This window comes from Cyclopterus lumpus, chromosome 19 (assembly GCF_009769545.1).
Source record: "Cyclopterus lumpus isolate fCycLum1 chromosome 19, fCycLum1.pri, whole genome shotgun sequence".
In the NCBI taxonomy this organism is placed as follows: Eukaryota; Metazoa; Chordata; class Actinopteri; order Perciformes; family Cyclopteridae; genus Cyclopterus; species Cyclopterus lumpus.
In genome coordinates, this window is record NC_046984.1 from 11,755,634 (window position 1) to 11,780,153 (window position 24,520).

Here is a 24,520-nt window from a genome sequence, read left to right on the forward strand (position 1 = left end):
GTGTTGAAGCATATACTTAGAAAATTTAGAAAATGTGGTTTCAAGCAACATTTTTGGAGTGTTTTTAATAATTATTATCTTTTTAAATAGCTATAGAAAAACATACTTTTCTTTAAAACATTTTTTACAAAAGGCCTCTTTTCTCGTCAACTGAAAAATCAAGCTGTGAAATATTTAAGTTCTAGCTCTCAGCTACATTAATCAAACAAATATATATTCATTTTTAACACAATACAACATGCTAATTGTATCAGCCAACAATGAAAAGGTATTTGTTATGCTATACCTAAAGGAAATTCACTTTAGCAAACTGATCCTTAAAGTATTCGCTCTACATGGTAGAACAGAGAGAATGCAGTAAAAAATACAAGTGAGAAAGGATTCAGCCTCATGTTGAGAAGAAAAAGATTTATATTGCAAATAATTGTAGAAATTATTTATGCAGTGAGTAAAAGAAATATTTCTAATCCAAAAGTATCAAATCGTGGTGTATTAGCAGGTCAAACAAAACTTTAATAATAAAAGGTCTGGGAATTAATAACAATAATAATTTTTTTTTCATTTGTAGGATTTTAATTTGTATACATGTTTTATTAACATGATTATATAACAGAAACAAATATACAGTCATGGATTAAACACAATATTGTAAACATTAAAGAATTAAATAAAAATATGTTAAGAGCTAATAATAGCTCCTGCTTAAAATATGACTTGCGCATCATAAATGTGACTGATTATGTCATTCGCTAAGTGTTTGCTTATGGATTTGAGGAGCGAGCACCACTTTGGTGGCCCGGCACCAAAAGAATAACAGAGTCTGATCTTTAGAAGGAAGAGGGAGAAATAAAGTGAGTGGGAGAGAAACAGAGAACGAGACGAAGATGGAGGGGGAGAGATAGAGAGTCGGGACAAACGTGTGCTGTGTTACTGGGCCACTCCAGCGCCCGTGGACTCTCAGCGAGACTCAAAGCCACACTCGGCTTCAAAAGGGAGCCATGAAGATTTTTTTGATGTTTTTATTGTTTACAAAAACATATTTATTTATTTCACGTCACTCTGTCATTTATCTATTTTTTTCTTGTCGTCCCAGCACCCCTTGCTCTGCCACTGGAATCATGTTCGATGACGCCGACGTTCTCGCCCTCCCCTCGTTCCCCCCACCCACTCTCTTTTAATACCACTGCACTCATCAAACTGCTCTAAAACAAATTGATGTCCTCTTTAATATAGTCGTCACAACATCACAGGGTCCCCACGCGTCTGCCTTGGTGACAACTGCAGGGCTGCTTAGCTTAGCCCAGCGATGGCTGCCACTTTGTTGGTCGCTTCAATGATTTATCACAAAAAGAGAGAGGGCAATTGTGAGAGAGCAATAGAAAGAAAAGACCCCTAGATCATGATTGAGTCACTGGCACCTTTGATTGACACGGTCTAATCAGCTTATCTCCATCCTAATAAAGTTGATAGCCTGCGGTGTTGCTCTCTACCTGGCATGGCGTGAACTTTGGGCTCGGCCGGGGCCCCTGGGGGCCAGGCCCTGGCCCTCTCTGCTTATCTAAACTGGACTGAAATCAATCCCTAATGAGCTGTTTTCATTTTTGCAGGATTGATTACAGGCCCCTAAACACCAAGAACAGTCACCTAAGAAGTGCTCTCAGCCTCTTGCTGGCCACCTTTAAAATTCAGAGTAGCAACGCTTTTGTCTGCGTCTGTCTTTGTTTCAGGAGCTCATTTTGCTGGCATTGCTAAGTTATTTGTGTCAACTGAACAAGTATAAAGGCGGTTGAATTTTCAAAGTAAATTTGCTTGCTGAGTTATTGAGTCAAATTTTTTTTTTTTAAATTGCCTCCAAGAAGCATCCATTCATTCATTCATAATAATTGTGAAAATCACAAAACATTTAGAAATGCATTGAACATGCATTAGTCATGTCTCTACAGAAGCATCAAGCACACACAACTATTGCTGTTACCACCCATCCCATTTAAGTTTATTATTATTATTATTATATAATGTCCTAAAATGTGCATTTATAGTACCATCAACAAAAGGTAAAACAAAGCAAATGTCATTCAAAAGAATTTGATTATTAGAGTGAACAAAGCAGTGCATTTTTATTAGCAGAACTGGAAAATTCAGCAGGAGTTTTTGATGGAGTATGAACTGTCGAACAGTATGTAACTCTCTTTCCTTCAATGAATAATAATCAAAAAGGTGGAGCAGCTAATCATTGCAACTTAGATGCAGTATCTGACATGCTATCTATTTCTAAACAAGCAATCATAAATCATTCAATATATTTTCAACTGTGGAGGGAAGGACTAAAAATCTGGCATGTCTTTGATTTAACATCAGTCAAGCCTCCACTTTTGGGCATTTCAAATGCCCCTGACTCAAATGTCTTTAAATTGGCTAACTGCATGCCCTCCCTCTTTATTTAGGGCCCCCTTTAACTGGGCTAGCCCCCATGTCTGCTTATTGCTATGCCTGGGCTTTTAAGTCACTAATGAAGTTCTATACTTTATTTATGAGACAAACAGAGGACCCTGGTTCTTGAGGGTGCGTGTGGTAAATAGCTCTGCGTGTCCAAAGAGTCTCCTCTACATCCCTCTGAGGGCTCTCACTGCTTTTGGCAGGCCTTTGTTTTCGCTAAATACACTGGAGACATTGAGAATGGACGGGAAGAAAAAAATGCTGAAATCTGATAAAATGGTACTGTGTGAAGATTTATCTTTTCTCAGTACTAGGAGTACTCTTTTTTTTCCCCTTAAATGTGACCTAGAAGCATCCTGGCTTTTTTGTTCCTGGTCATTAAGAGATATTTTGTCAACGCTAAAGAGAAAAGGGGCCAAAGCTGAGTTTCTACGCCATTTCTTTGTTCAGGATCTGTCTCTTTGAAATAAAATGTCTTTTAGTTCCACTTCCCCCATTGGTCAATTACAGAGGGCTACCATGTCATTGTCGATGGAGAATGCAACTTTGAATTACTAGAAAATAACGATGCTAAAGTACGCTCCGTAAAAAGTACATCTTAGATGTCTGGGAAGCGTTGAGGTTTGCGGCAAGAAAATAATTTTCAATATGACTAGAGAGCGTCTGATTGGAGAATCACTTGATGCTCTAATTATTTGTGTTTAGCGTCCATGGATGCCATACCTCTGCGTTTAGAAACTCAAAGCATATTCCTCAACAATTGGAAATGCCATGAATGTGCACGGATAAAGCGTGGTGCACTTCTTGAGTTGTTTTATATAATTATTTTGTATTTATTGATGTGGAAGAGAACGAACTACAATAAATTGAGCTTTTATTGGCCTATGGAAATAAACTGTTTAGTATTTGCAAAAGGACAAATCCTGTGTCTCAATACTCTAAGAACTATTGCAGGACTCTGAAATAAATAGTGCAGTATTTCATAAAGATGTCTTGGAAGTGTCGCGATTTTTCGTTGTGGGACCACAAGAGTAAATATATAATTGGAGATGGGTGAACAACCCTAAATTAAAAGACCACACTAACCATGTCAGATCTTATAAACCAGAGGGTAAACATGGCTACCTGATGTTTGTGCCCAGCGTGTTTGCTAAATTAGAGAGCTCGGCATATATAGTAATTAGTCTCGTGGAGGAGTGCATATTCCCTGTGTATCCATGTTTTTTGTGCAGATGTATTCCCTGTTTGACCTGGAGCCATTGCCATTTCAGGTTGTGCATCTGAGCGGAGGGTTGGTATCGACAGCAGAGTAAAGGAAGGGGTCATGGATTAAAGACGTGGGGCGAAGCTTCCCCACCAAACCACAAACGCACCCCCAGCTGCTGTGGACCAAGCCAAGTGTGTGGGACCAAGGCAGGATAAACGAGCATTGTTCTTAGCTAGCTGCACACACAGTGGATGAGAGGGCCACCGGTGGTACAGGGTCAAGGGGCATGTGGCCGACTACGGAAAGAGAAACCGCCGGGCCCAGGAGGTACTGAACACTGTTAAGCCACGGCCCACTTCTTTAACACCAACCAAGCTGTGAGGCAAAACATTTTCCAAAAAAATGAGCCGCACGAGTGAAAAGGTACAACTGGGTAGAATTAAAAATCTGTCGGCTGTCGCAGAATTTGACACAGTCGAGAAGCTCAGACAACGGCAGGATCATCCGAGGCCTTTGAATCAACACTTTTAAGCAGAGAATGCAGATTGTATTTATGAATTTGTGAATGCAAGTTACAGAGAACATCAAAAGCTGGTGGTCTGTGTGCGAACCTTCCTTGACTTGAATTATTAAATCTGTCGATGTCGCGCACGCCAGCCACCCCGCGATTATAGTGTAAATTGACAAACTTTTTCAAAACTACAACGGAAGCCACAGAAAGCTGGTTGATACTTCAAGAATGAGCTTTGATACATCTCTGAGGAATACACTGTGCCTCAATACTGTGGTGACTGTCAGGAAGGAAGACAGGAAAAAGAAAAAAATATGCTAACTGGTTAAATCTATTTAAGAACCCAATGAGCTTTTTTCCTATTTTAAGATAAAAACCATCCTTGATAATGAGGAAAAAAGGACTTTGTGTGCGTGTGTTTTTTATTTTTTTGGGATGGTTTATTTAGGATGTGATATTATGTTTTTTGTCTTCCTTCTGCACTCCTGAATTAAGAACTTCAGGAGGAACGCTGACGTTGTTTATTTTCAGAGACCCCCTGTCTGTTTGAGGAAAAAAACACCTTCGCTCAACCAACACACACACACACACACATTTTCTTTCACACATGCACAACACACACAGCCGTAGCAAACGAATTTTCTTTGGGAGCAGAGCAAGAAAAGGCGGCGCTCGATCTGTTGCCTGTACATCTCTCTCTCTCCCTGGCTCGCCTTTGATGTGCTCCCGAAAATGTCATCAGGCGTCAAGGAAAGAGGTTTTTTTTTTCGCCCCAACACACCCCCCATCCCCAAACACACACACACACACACACATCCACCCACCTCGCATATGAGCAAGACAATTTGCTGTCGCTCACTCATCCTCACCACTACCTTGACTCCCCTCCCAACTCCCCCCTACTCCTTCCTAACCCAATCCAAAACACACTACCTACCAGTTTCTACTGCTATCTGGTAGCCGGCCTCCAGTCTCCGTGATGACCTTTCCAGCTTCTCTGTGTTGTCCAACAGATGCGCTCTCTGCAACAAATAGAGAGAAAAGAAAAAAAAATGAAACCAGAGAAACAAACACAAAAATAATTGATTGAGAGGGCTGGGACCCATTTCAAAGAAATACATCAACACTGTCACCTAAACAGACAGACCACATCCACAGCAACCACATAATATAGCCAGGTTGGCAATAACCTTCATGGATGACAATGTGTTATATGCTGATGGTATATCAAGCATATGTATGTTGAGGCTGACAATGTAAGAGGTGCTGCTGCCTCATCTTGGACATAAAACCCAACAACGACTTTGAGGTTTGTTGCCTCCTGGTATTGTTTCCCAGCCTTCAGCTGCAAACAGAGGAAAGTTAAGGCAGGGAGGCGGAGCAAATTAAGAAGCAACGCAATTTAATTTGATGCTTTCCAGTTAAAAGGAAATCCGGTCCAGGTGAGAGCTTCCAAACAAAAGGAGAAATTGAAGACAGAATTCAACCTTTATCTCCTCAATTGTGGGTAGTAATGCAACATATAAAAATGTCTAAATTCTTGATGAATAATAATACTAACAATAACTATCCATCAGTGTTATACATGTTAATAAATGAACATCACTATAAATGTAAAATGTAATAATTCCTAAACAAAACCATCAAATGTATTTTCTCCTCCTTGTTTATGAGTTGACAAATACCACAATTCATGATGTATGAGTTACTGCATCCCCCCTCGCTTTACTCACAGCTATCAACAATTGACAAGGCTGCCCATTGAAAGCATGGAGCTCAGACAGCATATCAAGAAAATTGTGTTTCATAAATAATTAAATAGGTTTTTCTCAAAGTGGATGTTTGAGTATCAAGGTGTTAGGTAGGGCTCTAATATAATGTGTAAACATATACATTACAGCAGTTTCTTAGATAGCAGAGAACCAGTAGTTTTATTTTCTATTTAGTTTCATGTTTGACAAGCAAGGCAATACATATCTGATCTGTGAGTGATGGCCTTGAGTTTCATCTAACACTAGGTTGTCTTAAATGCACAAATCTACCATTATGTTTATATTTCATAGTGTTCACCTATCCAATTACTGCACCAAGTATTAACATATATAATAATATACATTATTTAATATTTCAGTTTCTTGTTATCCAGATAAAAATGAATAAAGAGGGACCATTTACACAAAAGCTTATACTGACAACAATGCGTATTAGTCTATTTCTGACAATTTGTATCGTTCAGTACAATGTGTGCTATATTGTTCTGAATTAAGTGGAATATGTAAGTGACCTGTACAAAGAGTTTCCAGGCGTGAGTGATTAGTTGAAGTTACTTGACAATGACTCAATGGTTTCCTATTTGTTTTGAACACAATCCTTTCCACTGTGACGATGAAGGTACCCAAAATGTTTATCTCAGCTACCGTTAGTCAATAAGTAGTCAGTCATTTTTAAAGAAAGCAGAACATCTCTAGCTGGGAATACCCACTATAATGTTTTCTACAATACATTGTTTAATTCATTGGACAAAAGAGGCTTCCTAATTATGACTGATATTATGATTGTGGTTGCAATAAACTGCCTAAAAATGTCAATATTAGATGATTTATCAACACAATTTCCCTATGCAGGTTCCCCTTCCCCTCACAAATGTTTTGGACAGTTTCCCCCACGAAATTGTGAGTTCCCCACAACCTGTAACTGTCATTGGGAAAACATAACAGTTTTAAGGCGTTTGCAAAATATCTGCATTATAGAGGGTAACTTCTGTATTTTCCAACACGGACCCTATATGTGTCAAAGTGACTAATGTCCACAGCAATTGGTCCGGTTTGGAGAAAGAATGCTGCAGACTGTTGCCGCTAAAAGGGCTGCAATGTCATCGCTCGTGGCAATTCCCCCCCGTCAATGCTAAAAGTGCTTGTTTTTGCCACTAGCAGACTCAGATTGTTATGTTAAGTATCTGAACATTATGGAAAGGACCCTACAGAGAAATAAAATGGTTTTATTTACCTTGCCCTGGATCCGGTGAGTTTGTCATTGTGTCTAACTAAGTCACTTCCACATTGTTGAAACAATGGTTGAAAAATACAGACGTTGCCCTTTAGGTTTGTTTCTGTGTTTCTGACCTTGTATGTTTTTAATACAATTCCCAAGATCTGATAAACTACAACTCTCATTAAAAGATTCTGCTGCACTGTATCACAAGGAGGTTAATCATGGGAGCATCTGTTTGATCATTCTTTGTTTCAAATAATGCTTAGAAATTATATTGAAGTTCAGTGCAATTAAACCATTTCACCATCATGGTTGCTTCTAGCAGTTTTCAAATATTGACAAAACTGTTATTTCAATTGGTTGATTGGTTGAAATTGACTGGACTACTTTCACCTTTTTACACATTTTCAGCCACAGATCTAGGTGTATTTAAAAGATAACCTTTAAGTGTTGTGTATATCCTTAAAGGGAAGTCAATGCTATTGTTCAATCGATTTTATTAGGCAGACGCACAGTATAATCTCAATAAAGTCTATTGATTCATGGTTGTTTCCTATCTAACAAACACACATAGCTCCAAACAACATCTACAGCCCCATATTGTCCACTGTAGTGCCCCAGCTTTGATTAAATTCAGACTGAATTCAGAAGAGAGGGTTATAAACAGCATAAACATGGAAGGCTTAAATGTTTACTCCAATGTTGTTGGTTTTGATGGCCTTTCTAATATGCTAAAAAACTGATCAGATGTAACATATTTGACACTCAAAAACAACCCGACGAATGACATTCGCCTCTCTGACAAGGGTTTATGCCCATCAAATGAGCGAAGGGGACAGGGGGAGAAGTGAAGTCTCCAGTTTGGGTTTGGCTGTCAAAATGTGTACCAGCTAATCACTCAGAGGAAATGAAAAACGTGGAGGGAAAAAAATAAAAAAGAAGAAAAGTCAACGACACACTTTTCAAAGTTTGACAATAAGAGGAAAGGGAAAAGAGCAGGGAGGAGAAAACTCCCTCTGAACTCTTTTCTTTCCCTCACTTCCCTTTTCTTCGCGCCGCTGACAGATGTCATTTAAAACTGCAGAGATACTTTTCAATAGTTAAAGGGAGGGCAGGGGGAGGATGGAGGGATAGGAGAACGGGTGGGTGGATGGGTGGTAAAATGGGCTGCTGGCAGGAGAAAAGCGATAAGGAGACGGTGAGCGGGACGGGATGCGAGGTGCGGTGTGTTTTTGGTGAAGGGTGGGGCGGGGGGGTTACAGGGAGGGGTTACCTGGGTGTGGAAGTTGTAGTGGCACCAGCAGAGATGGTGGCAGCGTGCTCGTGGGAGAAAATGGATAGCAAGCTTGGGCTATAATGAGCCTACGGATCAGAGGGGACGTATTGACATGCAATGCTTAAGCTTATACACCTAGACCATGGCTGCAGTGCCTGTGTGTGCCTGGGAGCATGAGGCAGCCAGGGATACTGACAGAGTAGCGCACTCCCCGGGTTCTTCAAAGAGCTCAAGTGATTAGTATGTTATCATTACCATTCGAAACGTGATTTTCCTATTCCCTTACGGCAAAGGTGACACGTCTCGGGGAGACGGCCGGCGGACTCACTGCGATGGAAAAGCCACTTCAAAGCGTTCTCCTCCTGAATTTCTCTCTCTCTCTCTCTCTCTGTCTTTCTCTCTCTCTCGTTGTGTCTTCTTTTAGGGCCGGGGGGAGGGGAGGGTGAGTGTGGGTGGGTGGGGGTGTGAGGTGGGAGAGGGGGTGCTGGGGGGTAGTGGCGGCAGTGGTGGTGTCTATGTGTGTGTGTGATCATTAGAATAATGCGCCCCCAGTTTGATGGTGACAGAACCTGAAGGAAAGGGTGAGAGATCAGCCACTAAGAATCCAGTAATGGCCCACTGTGATGGCCCTAATAATGAAACAATCCAGCCATGGACACAAAACGACACCATGGAAAATAATGAAAAGGAACATGTACAATGAAAACTAAAACATCCTATACTACATCGTCACAGTTTTCATATTAGGTCTACAAACAAAAATGAGGTGACTCTTATTCTCCAGAAAAGCCATATTGTTCCAATATTCAAATATCACACAACAACCAATCCCAGACATGCCTGTCAGCATTTTGGCGAAGGAAATGCAAAGTGGCTTCCAGCCCCAACTGTGCGACAACATCCCATATCAAGGCTTGACCTCTGCAGTTCCACCATCGTGAAGTCTTCCACCAACGCCTCTTCAAAATCCAAATGCTGGCTTAGAATTCAGATCTGCCACTAATTACCTTGAAACTAAGGATTTCATCAAAATCATATCTGATGGTCTCATGGAGCCTTCTAGCGAAAGATTTAAATACAATATATGATAAAGAGTTTGCATGTCTGAGTGCACTGGTGCACCCCACCACCACCGTTTCTGCCTATGCATGTATGCCTTTTCATCTGACACCTACATTTTGAACAAAGATCTTGTGTTTTTTTGTTGTGCTTTTTTGCGTCAAGAAACACTCTTCAGTTGTAAGTTATTAACAGGGAGCCCCAGAACAATGCAGCTGTAGCTCAAAAGAAATCTCTCCCCTCTTCTTTCGCTCTCCTGCCTTTTTTCAATATCAAACACAGGCGGTTACTATCACCATTTTCCAAAGTTCAGATGATTTCCTTATTATTTCAATAAGGGTGGGGGAGAGTCAAAGTGAATAATGATGACAGCTGTGATTCAGACTGACTGTGTGATCTTCTGTGCCGTTTGTTTGGGACTTGTAAGACGAGGAATTACAAGTGTCAAACAGCTGTGAATATGGGTGCTAAATATTTAAACATGTTTTTCAGCTGAAGAAAAAAAGTATAGTTTTTTAAAAGCAAGGCTTAAGTGTGTATAAGCTGTGCCAGCCTTTGATTCAAATGCAGGAAGAGCAGAGGGGTAAAAGCCTGCAATGGAGAAGTGCAATGGCGAAGATGGTGCAGAATCAAGCCCGATTACACAGATCGGTCCGTTCCACAAGGAGGTAGACAGGTGAGGTAACACAAGCTGTCTTCTGACCCTCAGGCGAGGAGGAAATGCACAAAAAGGGTGGGAAGAAGAAGGGGAAACAAAAGTACAGCTAAATAAAAGAAAAAAGTGTGATAACATGGCATCTATAGGCCAGGTCGGCGCTCTAAATTATGGATTGGTGTGAATGGTGAGCCTTTGATAGGAATTGAATCTTTTGAACATAGTCTCACTCAAAAGGCACATTTACTAACATACTGTAACTATAACTACATTCATGCTTCAAAGGACCAGCAATATAATGCAAACTACAGAAACAGTAAGACAATTAAATCTGCCTCAATTAGAGGGAAAATGCACCTTCTCTAAACTGACGGTATCAACTTAATAAACCAACTTTTCTGACAACTAAATCAATATTAAGGCATTTTTAAATGATTGGTAGATCATTTATCTAAATGTTGTTTAGAGTTGAAGTTTCAGCCTTAAAAGAAACATGATAAATGGACAATTGTCATGGCAGTCCAATATTATATTTACAATTGTTTTGTTTTTTGCAAATGAAATCAATTTAAAGTGTATGTAATTGTGAAGTGGAGACAATTGGAGCATGCGTATTATAGTTAAAGCTATTACAGGTACTGCAACAACATAAAAGTTCAAGAAACCACAATATTATTCCAACATCAGTGTTAGGTAAACTAATGAAATAATAATTAATGCCAATAAATTTTGATTCTTACCGGTTTGATAATTTCTAAAACCTTACAGTAGCGTTTGGTAAGCTAATCAAAGCAAGAAGCCAACTACGACGTCTGCTGGCTTTGTCACAAACTTCATCTGATAAACTAAAATTATGTTAAACATGATTTACAAGTCAGCAAATAAAAGTACCCGACAGTTCAACATGTTTTCACATTTTTGTTGTCTGAACACATTTAGTTGAGCAACAACATTGGAGTTGACGCTTAGTGACAGTTTCATTACACATATGAACCAAGTTCAGCAACCTATGGCAATGGTGGTGATGTTAAAGCAATGGTGACAGAAAAACAACCACTGTCTGACATCATGTATAGCACAACATTTAAACACATTATATCACTAACAATAACCTCAATTCAATTTATTATTATTATCTTTTTTTTTAGCAACTTATGTGGCTCCATTCAAGAAAATGAAGGTAAAGTAAATATTACAAGCAGCCCATCCCTCTTGAAACTAAAAATGTGATCAAGATCTGAACTGAGAGTGACCAAATTACCGAAGATACTCTAAAGTTTATCTTTATTCCCCAATATTTACCTTCAAAAAGTCGTATCAGAAATAATATCTAATCTTCATCGTATTTGAGGTAACTGGAGAAAGTGGCCTTCAGTGAATTCATTATCTTTGGCAGTTCAATCAGACATGAAAAAAGAAAAAAAAAAAAAAAAGTGTCCAAATGAGCTGCATTACATTTTCCACAGGAGAGAGGAGAGCAAATTGAAATGTCAGTGGGAAAGCAGAATTGTAACTGTTGAAGCACTTACCTCTTCACGTAACTTTATCAACTGCATCGTGGAAGCAAAGAAGGGAGAAGAGAGAAAGATGGAGAGAGAGTGAAGGAGAGATTTTTTTTAAGGAAAAGAAACACGACAGGAAGAAGATCAGTCATGTGGCTGGGTACAGAATTAACCTTGACGATTTATCCGTTTGCATGTTTAGCATTTGGAAATCACAAGACAAATGCATTAAACGGAGATAAACACGCCGCTCGGGCTGACTTTGTTGAACAAACAAAGATCAAGTCCTGGCGCTGTCACATTAAACAAGAGAGAGAATGGATCGCTCGACTTGCAATATCAACTAACATTATCAAGGAAGTCACATCACAGAAGTTGATATAGCAAGAGAAAGGGGGAAAGAAAGTGAGTAAAATATAGTCAACACAGTTACAAAATATATTTTTCCTCGACATTTTTAAACTGCGTCTGTCATTTTGCTGAATTCTCTGGAAAGGGATGAAAAGAAATGTGTGTCCTTTGGAGCCTGAGTTGGAGAAATGCTGAGCCACTGTTTATCAATGCTGATATCCTGTCGATATTTCATGCAGCTTACAGTGAAGGTGCATTTAGAATACGTATGGAAAGCCATGTGACGCTACCGCTGTATATACATACAGTGCAGCGTATTATTGGGACAGCCACAGATCATGAAAAATGAATCTTAGCATAGCTATACATTTTTGATGACAGAGAATAGGAAATTTAAAGTGAAGTAAATAAGAAATGCTATTCCTATTCCCAGTTCTGGAAAAACCTTGCATCTCAGACATTTGAGGGAGGGAAATAATCCCATTTGCCATTGATTATGCCTAATCACAATTAAAAAGGTTGCTTCCCTGGCCTGTTCTTACGCGAGCGCTGCAGAAGGAAAGCAGAGGCTGGGGCTCATCGTGGGAAAGCAACACGGTTGGCAGAAAAGGGGGAAGGACACATTTCTTGATTTGCAAGCCTTTTAGAGACATCTTTTCTTTTTTTTTTTATCCACATTTCTTGACCAACATTCAAGATTAGGAGAGGCTCTGGGCCACTGTTACTCGTGCTGTTTATTTGAATTTTGTGAGCCTGGAATAATTTTGTATAATATAAAAAGAGAGTTCTTAGATTTGAAATAAAAACGTGATTGCTTTTAAGGTTAAAATAAACAAAAAACTGCCGGTCAAAAACTGAACCACTAGCTCCTTCTACCAGCTCTTTTGACCAGAATAAGTATAGTAAAACTAGTATGAAACATTTGCACTTATTATAGAGAAATCCTAAACAACAAAAATCAATACTGTACTGCATACATTTGTCTCCTCTATTTATATTACACCGCTAGTAAACACACTCGAAGAAATGTGTCAAATGGTAATACATTCATGAGGAATCTATACTATATAAAACACAAACACAAATATCAAGTACTTCACCCATTACAACCGTGCATGTGTCACTGCACTCCCCCCTCCCCCCTGTATATTTTTGAAAAGGCATCACAAAAATAGTTCTAGCGTCGTTTTAGTTTTCCCACCAATCAAAAAAACAGAAACACTTCGCCACAATATTTGCAGATATAAAAATATTGTTCATATGTGTAATATGGGAGGTAAACAAGTATAATTGCATGTTTTTCTTTTTCTTTCCCTTGAAAATGTCGGCAGCAACAAGACGCACTTAAGAGTGGAAACTGTCTTTTCCAACTCGAGCAGCAACTCCCCACGAAGAATGCATTATTGAAGAGGCCAAAGTTTAAAACTACACTGTGGATGGGCTTATTTGGGGCTTGAAAAAACCCAGCAGATTCTGCGATCCCTCACCCCAGCTCAGCCATCAGTCAATGGGTACCAAACAAAACTTGTTCTAGCTCATTTGTGCTGCCTCACTGATTGCAAGTCCTCGTGGAGGATTTGTTAAAATTATACGAGGGGCATGTTGAGCCGTGCTTCTCGTTTCTTCCCGTGTAGCTTTATTTTTCTTTGGCATCCATTCTTTAGCACGCCAACGATGCTCACGTTGCTCAAGAGATATAGAGCCGTAAATACAGAATATTGTAAATGTTATAATTACTCCTGCATGAGCGCCTTTGCCTTGTGTTTTTGTGATGCCAGCCAGTATTCAAAATTGCACTGCTGCAATTTTTCTGTTATGATAATCAGCAATTTTTTATTTTTTTTTCAAACAAAAGATTTTTTTTTTTTTTTATCCAATACGGAATTCGATACAAGTGGTAATCTGCTTCCTTTGTAGCCTGTAAAATCTGGTCCATGCCGGCTAAAACCAGCACAATCTCTTGTGGCCAAGCCTTCTGCTGTGACTGAAATCGAAACTATTCCGTATAGTGTTCGTGTGTGAAAAATGTGCGCCCATTTGCTGCTTTGTGTGTCGCGTCTGTGTGTGTGTGTGTGTGTGTGTGGTGTTGGTGCGTGTGTGCGCACCAACATTTGTGCGTGTGTTGCATGCAGAGGAAACAGAAGGAGAAAATGTGCAATGGTAGCCTACCACATTATTAAAAAAAACGAGTGATAGTGCCAATTCAGTCTCTGTCCGCATACAGATAACAAATAAATGCCGAACTCTATTAAATCGTCCTTTAGCCATTATCGCAGGGCCAATACGCCATTTTCAGAACTTATGACAGTTCCCTATTTACTTAGCTATAAATCCTTGCCATGTAACCAACAGATTTGTGACTGGTAATGATCTGCTCAGCCAGGGCTATATGAAATGATCCTGACCTCTTTCAGATCGTCAGGAATTAAATTGACCGACTTGCCCCGGCCCCCACCATCTTTTCCCCTCTCCTATCACCGACGTCTCGTTAGATAAAAAACTCTGAAGTTCCGAGTACTCCACTCACAGCAAGACCAAGACAAGTATTATCTCCACAAGTTTTAAAATGAAAATGTGGTAAACACCGCACCTGGGAGGAAAAAGGGAAAACGTATATCATCTATTTACTTTGCTTTTGGCAACAGCATGAATTCTTTCTCAGGCTTTGTGTGTGTATTTTAGATATAATGTGGAATCCAATGTTTTAAGTTTCACATCAGACATTAGAATTGCTAATTATAAAAGTGTTTTTCAAAATGCAATAATTGATATTGTACATTTTAAACATATTAAAGTTTAGAGTTGCGGTGATATTTTTGCAAAAAATTAAAAGGAAAGTGTCACATGTATATTTAAGGGAAGCATATTTGGCCTAAATTCCCTAAAATGAATCGGTTTTCAGCTAAAATACTTTTTTATACCTTTAACATTCATTCAATGTAATTAATATTATTCATGGTCATTTCATAATTTAGATTATTATTTTGATGTGAACTGAGAATTAAGAACGAGTTATGAATAGTGTCACAGAGTTAAATGTCCCATTCTGATACCTCTGATTTTTCTGAATGTTCATGCATGGATCAAAATAACAACATGTTATTGTTTTCATTCAGGAATAGAATAATGACATAAAATAATATAATTTTATCATTATAATTAAGAATACAAAAAAATTGAAAATAAAAATAAAACAGCAATTTCCCCAATTTAGAATATAAATGTAGCATTCCATAATATAAATTCTATACGGACACATTTTTTGTATGATTTTCTGTATAAATCTGTAAATTCTACATTAATAAATATTACTTTTCAATATTTTGGGATAAATGTTTAATGAAAGGGAAATAAGATTTGAAATGAAATGAGATCTGTTTTCTTTCCCTTGACAGGATTTTGATAGAAGTCCTCAGAATCTCAAACGTGACATTTCTGACAGCAAACCTCCTTCCAACTTGCAGAAAAAGGCACTTTTGTGTCTTGCTAATTTGCAGGGAATATGCATTAAAATTACAGATCTTGGTTCTTGATACATATGCGTCTAAGATGTTTAGTTCATGGGTCATCATTGAAATGGTAATAATGTAAAAAAAAAAAAAAAGACGACTTTATTATTACTTTATTTAGCTTTGTTGAGCTGTGAATTGTCTAAATATACTCACATGAAGCACTGTGGGACTAAATGTGCACATGTGCATTGGAGTATTCATCTTTGTCTTTTTTTCTTTTTTTGATTGTGCAAATGCAAAGTATTTATTTGCATGCAAGTGTGTGAGACTGTGTGAGCTTCGAGACGCAGTAACCCCTGCAAGTTGACAGCCGATTGTAAAGGTAATATATAATTAGTCAAAAGACGTTTGGTCATAGTTGAGTGTGGCTGCGTATGAGTGGCAGCTGTGCAGGTGAGCAATATGTAAGTGTGTCTCAAACGTTAAAACGCTGTTTGCTGAATCCGTTGATGTATCATTGTTTTGATGCAGTTCTCCATTTATTCAAAACAACTTAAGTTAAAAAGAACATGTGTCATATTTTTCAATTAAGATCACAATTCAAGATAATTGTTTTTCTTCTTTATTGCCACTTTCACAACTGCTGCGAATTAATCTTTTGTAAACATTGCTGACAATGAATAAAAAACACATATGTGGTCTTTATCTGCTTGAATTCAACAGGCTGAACTGATATTCAAACTAAATATCATCTGTAATTAACCAATTGTGAATTGTTCATAGTTAATAGAACAAAACATAAACAAGTCAAATAGAATAAGAATGTTTTGATTAAGGGCTGATAATAAATTAAAAAATATATATATATATTTAGGGGTGAAAGGATCATTCGTTTACAGCACTGCACCAAATATATTTTGGACCTGCATTCTCATTTATTTTGAGTATCTGCATTGTGCAGGTCCACCACCCTTTGAGTTTAAAGAAAGACTGAAGAACAACATTCAGAAATTCTGTGTGTGTGTGTGTGCGTGTGTGTGTGTGTGCGCGTGTGGACCTCGATGGAGGATCTATTATTGGCCTAAGTCTACACCCAGCTGGAGAACAGCTGTAGGACGGTTGGAGTGAGGAGGCCGGGTTTTGGGATTTAAATTTGTGTGGAATAGTGCGTTTGTGTTTAGGTGTGCGTGCGTGTGTGTAAGCTTGTGCATGTGCGTTGTTCACAATCTGGCTTTGGCTTGACACTGGTCCCATGCCCTGAGCCCACTCACAGGCTGCCCAGCTTTGCATTAAACAGTGTTGCTTCCGCATGACTTGGTGACAATACTGTGGTTTCAGCTCCTGATGGCCGCTATGAGGGGCCCACCTTCTCACCCTTGGGGCCAGTCAGCCACCCACACTGCTGTCGTTTGGGCCCCTGATTAGCACCTCACCTGGCTCTCCGAGGTGCTGGCTTCATCCCCCAGGAGCTCGTTGCGCACCTCATCACTGTAGGCGATACGTGACCTTTTCTGCAGGGGGAGGAGGATGAGGAAGAAGGACAAAAAGAAGAAGAGAAGGGAAAGGGAAAGCAAAAAGAGAAAACAAGTGGGGAAATATGGCTTAGTACGATTGTTGATGCAAGAACACAACAGGCATTCCTTAAGCACGAGAGCCCCCTAATGGAACTTGGTGACAAACCGAGTCATACACATGCAGCTTGTGAGTGTGTGTGCGAGCGTCTCTCTCTCTGTGTGTGTGTCTGTGTGTGTGCGTGTGTGTTACGACAACCCACGTACTGAGGTGATCTACTGTACCTACTGCACTTGTGCCACAGAAGTGACAGCAAAGACCCCTCCACCCCCACCACCTTGCCCACTTAAACAAATATAAGTTGAAGGGGAAAAAAACTCATCTTGTGCGCATGGAGAGATTGTGGAACAGGGGGACAGAGGAGAGGGCCAGGGAGATGTATTATGAGGAAGTATCACTTGTCAGAGCTAAATCTTTTCTGGGGGCTGTCACCGCTGTCATCCCAGTGCAGTAGCAGGCTCTGTGATAACACCAATGCTGAGACTCAGACAGGGAATAATTCATCACCCATTGGCGGCCCATCGGATTTGGGGTTGCCTCTCTCTCCAACAGACAAACACAAACTCTCTCTCTCCGTCTCCAGATAGGCTAGAAAAAAAGGGATTGCCATGTCCAAAAAAAAAAAAAAAGACACACACACTTTTCATACACACTTCAGAGTGTGCCACCTCCAATTGTCGAAGAGTGGGCTGCCGTTGTACCGCTTGTTTACAGACGCCCGACCCATGGAAAAACAGCCTCTTGGCATGCCCTCTAAACTAAATACACACCAGCAGCAGACACAGAAAGTGTTTACTAAGCCTCCTTCGCTTTCTCTCACTGCCTTGACAGGGTTTCTAGGTGGGCTGCAGGAGGTGGGTAAAATCAAAGACAAACACCAGCATAGGAATGAAAATATCACTTTTTCTCAACACAAATTCTTTCTATTTTCTATATTTACTTAGTTCTCGACTCTGAATAAATAAAACAAAGTAAGAGAATCAGTCAAGGAACACCAATTACCTGGTAGGGGCATTCCTTTCCTAAAATACAATATCCCTTTCCCAGTATCTTTCTATTATCGGTTAAAGTTTGAAGAAGCTATTGCATGAAGTGCTTTGATGCTCCTTTCAGTAAAAGAAGCACGAATCCAACTTGAAAAAGACAATTCTAACCTCATGAGTGATGATATCAAGTTTCTTGATTGAAATAACTTTGGAACCAATCACAATCAAGCCAGTTGATTTTTTTAATGTTTTATTTGTCTCTCCTCATAATCTGGAACACTGAGTGGAAAGTCATGGCTGATGTGATTTGGCTGTTATTATCGTGACGGTGAGGGCCACAGTTCTTTGGAGTAATTACTGACAAGACGGAGGGCCTGATTGACCCAGACCACAAAACCCATTAGATAAAGAGCGCACCCAAACAATACTCAACCGCGGGGACCTAAACTCACCACAGAACGCCCACTGTGGGGAAAAGAGAAGCTTGACAGCACGGACTGCCCCGCACCCGCCCACGCATCATACAGGAGCACTATGTCAAAATGTGCTTTTTGTCTGTTTTTGCAATTGTGCCATACACTTAGCTCAGTTATTAACTTTTAACTTTGTGAAAATCATTGCAACACTCACTTATGTGACAGCAAAGTCAACAATATTTAGCAAAACTAGGTAGATAGATTGTTTTTAATTTACTTTAAACTCTCTTTTGATTAAAATAACAATAACAAATATATAATATAATAATTACTGCTTGTTTTCTTTCAGCTGAACCCCCCTGCTCTGTTGAAATGTATGCAAAATGTATGTATACAGTTCTGTTATTATAATACTATATATATATATATATATATATATATATATATATTACTTTTTACCATTTTGCAGACATTGCATATATATTCAAAAATATTTAAAGTGATCATATTGTGTCCCTTTAAAATGTAACTTTTACACAATTTCAAATTAAAAAAATGTAATGTCAGCATTATTTAACGTAAATAAGTGGTCACTGTGCTGCTGTCAGATGTTAAAAGGAATTTCAGATTTGAACAAAATCAGAAAGACAATAAGCATCAATTTGAAGGCAGCATGTGCACTTGTACACCAGGCACACACATATTTGTTGCCAGGAAAACACCCACATATTCCATTTAAGTCGAGTTTCATCTTAAAGAGCTGCAGTGCAACTTAGGGGGAAAGACGACTTCACCAGTAATTGAGACGAGGAAGCCTGGGAGAAGCATTGATTTGAATGTTGAGGCTTACGTCGCCTTCAAACCATATGCAGGGAATTTTTGGTATTTCTAAATAGCTGTCTGTTACAGATGAATGTATGAAGCGTTTCTGCAATGAGAACAGTGTAGATAACAAAGGAAAGTATAAAGAATAGAAAATGTCATTGAAATGAAAGTGTGCCGCTACTTCCCCTGTACCTACAGTATACACTCCAGTTTTTGTATTCCCCCTCAGGAAAACAACAGATTCCTGAGTGATTACTGCCTTCTCATTTGATGTCAAACATAAACAGCTGTGCAATATTGACTGCTTAATACAGTAACAGATTTTGATTATAAGTTAGGGTGTTAAGCAAACTATTGCTACGTGACAACAGGATCACTCTTGAGGTGAGGAAAGCAGATATCAGATACAAGTTCCATGGGAACAGTATGTATTCTAGTTAGTTACAGTATATAGAGACTGAGATCCACATCTTAAGACGAAACCAACTAATCAGGCTTTGTAATCTAAAAAAAAAAGAGCGCTTTCAGAAGATACCTTATTGCTCAGGAGTAAAAAAAATTAAAAAATAAATAAAAAAAAGAGCTTTTTATAATCCTTTTGAAAGGTCTGTCTTTTGTCACTTTTTTAATCTTGGGTGAGAATTTGCTTCTATTCCCGGAAGCACACAAGAAAAGTACAAAGGTACATCTTAACTTTATGCAAAGTGGCCTGCCTTTAAAACTCCACTCATCCCGTCAAAAGCAGCGATGGAGGTGCTGGTGTCCTGTCAAAAACACACGTTTTTACCTCTGTTGACATGGAAAGCAGACGAAAAAAAGCTACTCTTTTTACCCATCAAAATGTAATTACATATGCATGCATAACAATTCATATCAGATATGCTAATCAGTTTGGCATGATCCTCTGAGCAGAAAATGATATTTATTTAATTAAAGCAAATATATGGATATTTCGTTTGTGCAAGATTTTCTTTCTAGTAGATGGGTATATATTGTCCAGGAAAAAGAAAGTAAATCTTAAAAAACATCTGTTTCCAGAAATCGTATTGATGATCGTAAAACAAATGACCTTTCCTAATTTCAAGCAGTCAACAATAACGGTCTTTGTAATGTAAAAGAAAACTTCCCCATCTCCAAAAGATTTCCCAATAATTAAAATCAAAAGAAACTGAGATTCACATAAACATTTCAATGCCCTCCAACTCTCCTCCTTGCTTTTCACCCAGTTCAGCGAGTGACACAAGGACAAGCGCAAATAATTGTGGCGCCTGGAAAGCTACAAAATGTAAACAGGTCATTAGATGGGAAATAAGAGGCGTAAAAATACCCAGGGGCAGAGTGTAATGAGGGGCCCTGAAGTTCCTCTGCAAACGCCTTTTCGTTCCACTTTTCCTTTTCGCCCTGCACACACGGCTGGTGGCATAACGTGAAGAGTAATTAACCATATTTAATGTACAATACTATGTTCCATTACAGGCTGTTGCACCAGTAGAACAGCTTGGCATTTCCAAGATTAGAACCAATGACACTTATATTCAGCTCCATGTGTCTAAAACTGGCATAGGCCGTTTGTTTCCTAACCGTTAGAGCTGCTCAATAAATGTGGAAAAATATCAAAACGCTATTTTAATAATAACTTTCAGGTGGGCATATAAACACAACCTAACAAAAAAATAGGTTTGATAGCCTTGAATATCTTGTAAAAACTGAAAAACACTCAAGTCTAAAAAGTCAGCAATGAAATGACAATAAAGACAGGTCCTAAAATGTCTTTATGTTCACAAGAATGTGTGCAATGCTCAAAGGTTATCGATATCACTTCCTTTTCCCTCCTGCTGTGATATTTTCCCAGGTGATGTGTGGACCAGTACCAGCAGGTCCCACTCTGGTTCCCCCCATAAGTGGGGGCAGAGGTTGACCGATGCGGCATGGCGTTAAAAGGAAGCTGAGACCTTTAAGCAGGCACAAGTATCACAACAGCATCTTAAATAATGCATATCTGCTTGGCAGGGGGCTTAACACACACACACACACACACACACACACACACACACACAGCACAAAGGGAAAAAAACACACACACACAAATTGTTGTTTAGTCTTTCACTCTCCTTTAGAACAAACAAATTGGGAGAGGTTGTTCAATTAAGTAAGTGCTCTTTTTAAATGCATTTGATATATTATCAGACAAAGGCAAGGAGCTACAATTGGGATTGTCACAGGAGGGTGTCATTTGTGCCTTTGTTTTATTGTGGTCTTTGGTGCCATCGAATCCCCCACTTCTGACTGTTGTGTGTCTTTGTGCGAGTGCATATGCGTGCACGGGGTCCACTGTGCGCACGACGGAGGCTTTCTAAGAGCCTTTGCATCCCGGGGAAACCTCCTTTAGAGAACGTGCGCGCACAACATATGTGAACGGTAGCCTGGTGTGTGTTCTCTCCCCTAATAGAAGTGCAGCAGTGGTAGCCACTGCTGCCAGAGCCTTAGATAACAGCATGGGGCCTCTCATTAGCTCACAGGTTGGTGCTTTGGTGGCTGCTACGCATACAGCATTGTGTTCCACTTCCATGAAAACCCTGAAGGAGTCTCAGAGAAGCGGTTGTCAAAAACACAAATAAAAAAGGTGAATGATCAGCCGAGACGAGGTAATAAATTGAGCTTGCGACAAATCTAAACAGGTATGAGGTGACGAGACTTCTTTTAGGGTGACAGAGAGTATCCGTTTCATCAACATCTAATGTCACTAAAAATAACTGCTGCGGTCAGGGACAACTGTGAAAAATAAAATTCTTATTAGTTTAATTATGCAAATTGCTATTTTCACATTATTGCTGAATCTATAAAAAAATATTTAATATGAAACCACAAGTAAATAAGGTTTTATCTGAGGGATATATACCTCTCCGTTCGCTGGGGAAAGAGTGCACTATTCTGATCGGGGCCTTTCATGCTTGTACCTCTGTGATACCGGTGGTGTATTTCCCTGTCAAAGTCATTTCTATTGCTAAGTACAGCCGAGATCAGTCAATAAGCCTAACGACTGTACCCACATAGCGAGAGGCCGAGAGGCGGCAAGAGAAGAGAGGGGGGTGGGGGGGGGATTGCAAGTGAACTCCAAACAAAAGAGCAAATTCAAGGAGGGCTTTGATTGAAGAAGCGCCATATACTTTTTGAAGGCCGAGGGATCATCTCTCAATGGTTATTTCTTTAAGGCATGAGGGCCCGATTAAACCCAATATTAAAATATGGAAGCTCTTCTAATGGAAAATCAAAGGCCCCGTTTCCCCTCCCACACCCCCATCCTTCCATCTCTCCTTCCCTCCGTCTCCCGTGTTCTGTCATGTTTTCTCTCATAGCCCATGGTTGTGTAGGAGAGGAAAGAAAGAAAGGAAGGAAGTACGAAGAGAAAGAAAGAAAGGAGAGAGCAAGAGAGGGAAAGAGAGAAAATGGGGAAAGAGGGAGGGTTATAGAGATGAGGGACCTAGGTGCTGGTGGTGCAAAACAGAGACAGACAGCATTGGTTGGAGGAGTAAATCAATAGAGCAGAGCCGTCGGGGAGGCGGGCAGCCAGGGCAAGGAGAGAGGAGAGGAGAGGGGGAACCAGCATAGGGGCTCGGGCTCCGATCACAACGCTGGCTTCTGGCGTGCAGTGGGGAATAAAGTGGGCCTCCCCGGGTCAGCACCAGAGAAAAAGGTGAGATTAGAGGAAAGTGGAGGAGGGATTTTCACAGAGTGAAGGTGGGAGGGGTGGGAGAGGTGGGTGTTGGAGGATGACGAGGAGAGAGAAAGTGTGTGTGGAGGAGAAAGGGGGGTGTTCGGAGATGTGCAATGCAGGATACCTGGCAAGCCAGGGACCAACCGGCCCATTAGCCTGTGGCTACCTACATATGGTTCACTGAACCCTCTGCTGAGAAGAGCTCCTCTCCTATCAGTCTTCCCATCTTTTTTAAAGAAAGAAATACCTTCACTTTTAACCCTTTCTCTGCTTTGGAAAGAGGTTCACTCCTGACCTCGATTTATGATTCATTTTTGTTTGATGTCTATTCTTGGAGTGTTATCTAAAATTGAAAAATGTAATAAAAAAAAACCTAGACACAAAGGGAGAGGAGTCGGGCCTGCTGAGCATGTGCGTGTCCGTCAGTGGACACGCACAGAAGACTATCTCCTTCAGTGCTTTGCCTTTACTTGTAATGTGACCATTGTTGGCGCTGAATAGCTCGATCATTAGCATAAGAATAGAGCAGCACATATAGGGACTTAGCCAGATCATTATCTCTATATATTTATGTATACTTTGTTATTTCAGTAGCCAGAACACATTCAAATGCAGATGAGGCCAGTAAGGCCCCCTTCCAAAGCCCTTCCAACATGTGCCCTCCTGAACTTCCCAATACACTTACCAGTTTCCTGGGAGTCCGCATGTTTTGTACTGGAATTTACAAAAGTAGTTAAAAAAATTTCGTTGGAAATTGCCAACCGTAGGTTTCGGAGAAGACTTGTTTACACATCTGACGCAGAATACAAATACCAAAGTATACAGAAAAGAACATGCTATATTCATCACAGGAATAAGTAAGTTCATTATTAAAAAAGGAAAAAGTAGCAGAATATATAAAAACTGAAGTAAAAAATACACAAATCACATCCATTTAATGAGCTATTTAAAATGAGATTGTTTTCTGAAATGGACAAAATATACTGAGGATTCTTGGCCATTTGGTACAAGCACTTACAGCAGAGAATGTGCTATGTGAAACCGATCACTTCTGAAATAAAAACGTACAAAGACTAAATGTACAAAAAGTTTGACAATGCATAAAAAACAAGTGCTCTATGGTAATGATGGGAACAAAAATAAAGAGTTTAGTCTCACTGCAGAGCAGGCTGATGCTCTAATGGTGGCCAACCTCTGGGATAATTGAAAAAGAAACCCCAATTCATCTTCCACAATGTAATTCTGATCAAGGCCACAGCCAGATTCCACTGCAGGCTTCAAAAACACCAGGAAAAAAAGGGCAAAATTGTTGGTCGCTGAGAGCAAAAACACGTTCCCTTTCTTTCTGACACGCTCCCTCATTAGAAACACTTAGAATGAGAGGCAGAAACTAAGTTTAATTGTGTGTCCGCATGCGTGTGCGAGCATGGGGTTAAAACATTTGTAAACATGAAGCTTTAACTATAAAGAAACCGCCAGTAAGGATGCAATGTAAAGAGCTCTTCCTCTATTTACCCCTTTCCTCACTCGCCTTCTCCAAGGCTGACTTATTAAAAAGCAAATGCC

General features: G+C 39.7%; 1 protein-coding gene across 3 annotated transcripts in view; it reads right to left on the bottom strand.

Moving 5' to 3' along the window:
* Positions 1 to 24,520, bottom strand: part of vti1a (vesicle transport through interaction with t-SNAREs 1A) — a 109,567-nt gene that overhangs the window by 71,884 nt on the left and 13,163 nt on the right. For all 3 annotated transcript variants that reach the window (XM_034558254.1, XM_034558255.1, XM_034558256.1), the window contains exons 4-5: positions 16,874 to 16,951; positions 5,092 to 5,176 (exon numbers count right to left, since the gene is read on the bottom strand). In XM_034558254.1, the coding sequence (XP_034414145.1) occupies positions 5,092 to 5,176; positions 16,874 to 16,951 (163 nt within the window). The remainder of the gene's footprint in view (positions 1 to 5,091; positions 5,177 to 16,873; positions 16,952 to 24,520) is intronic.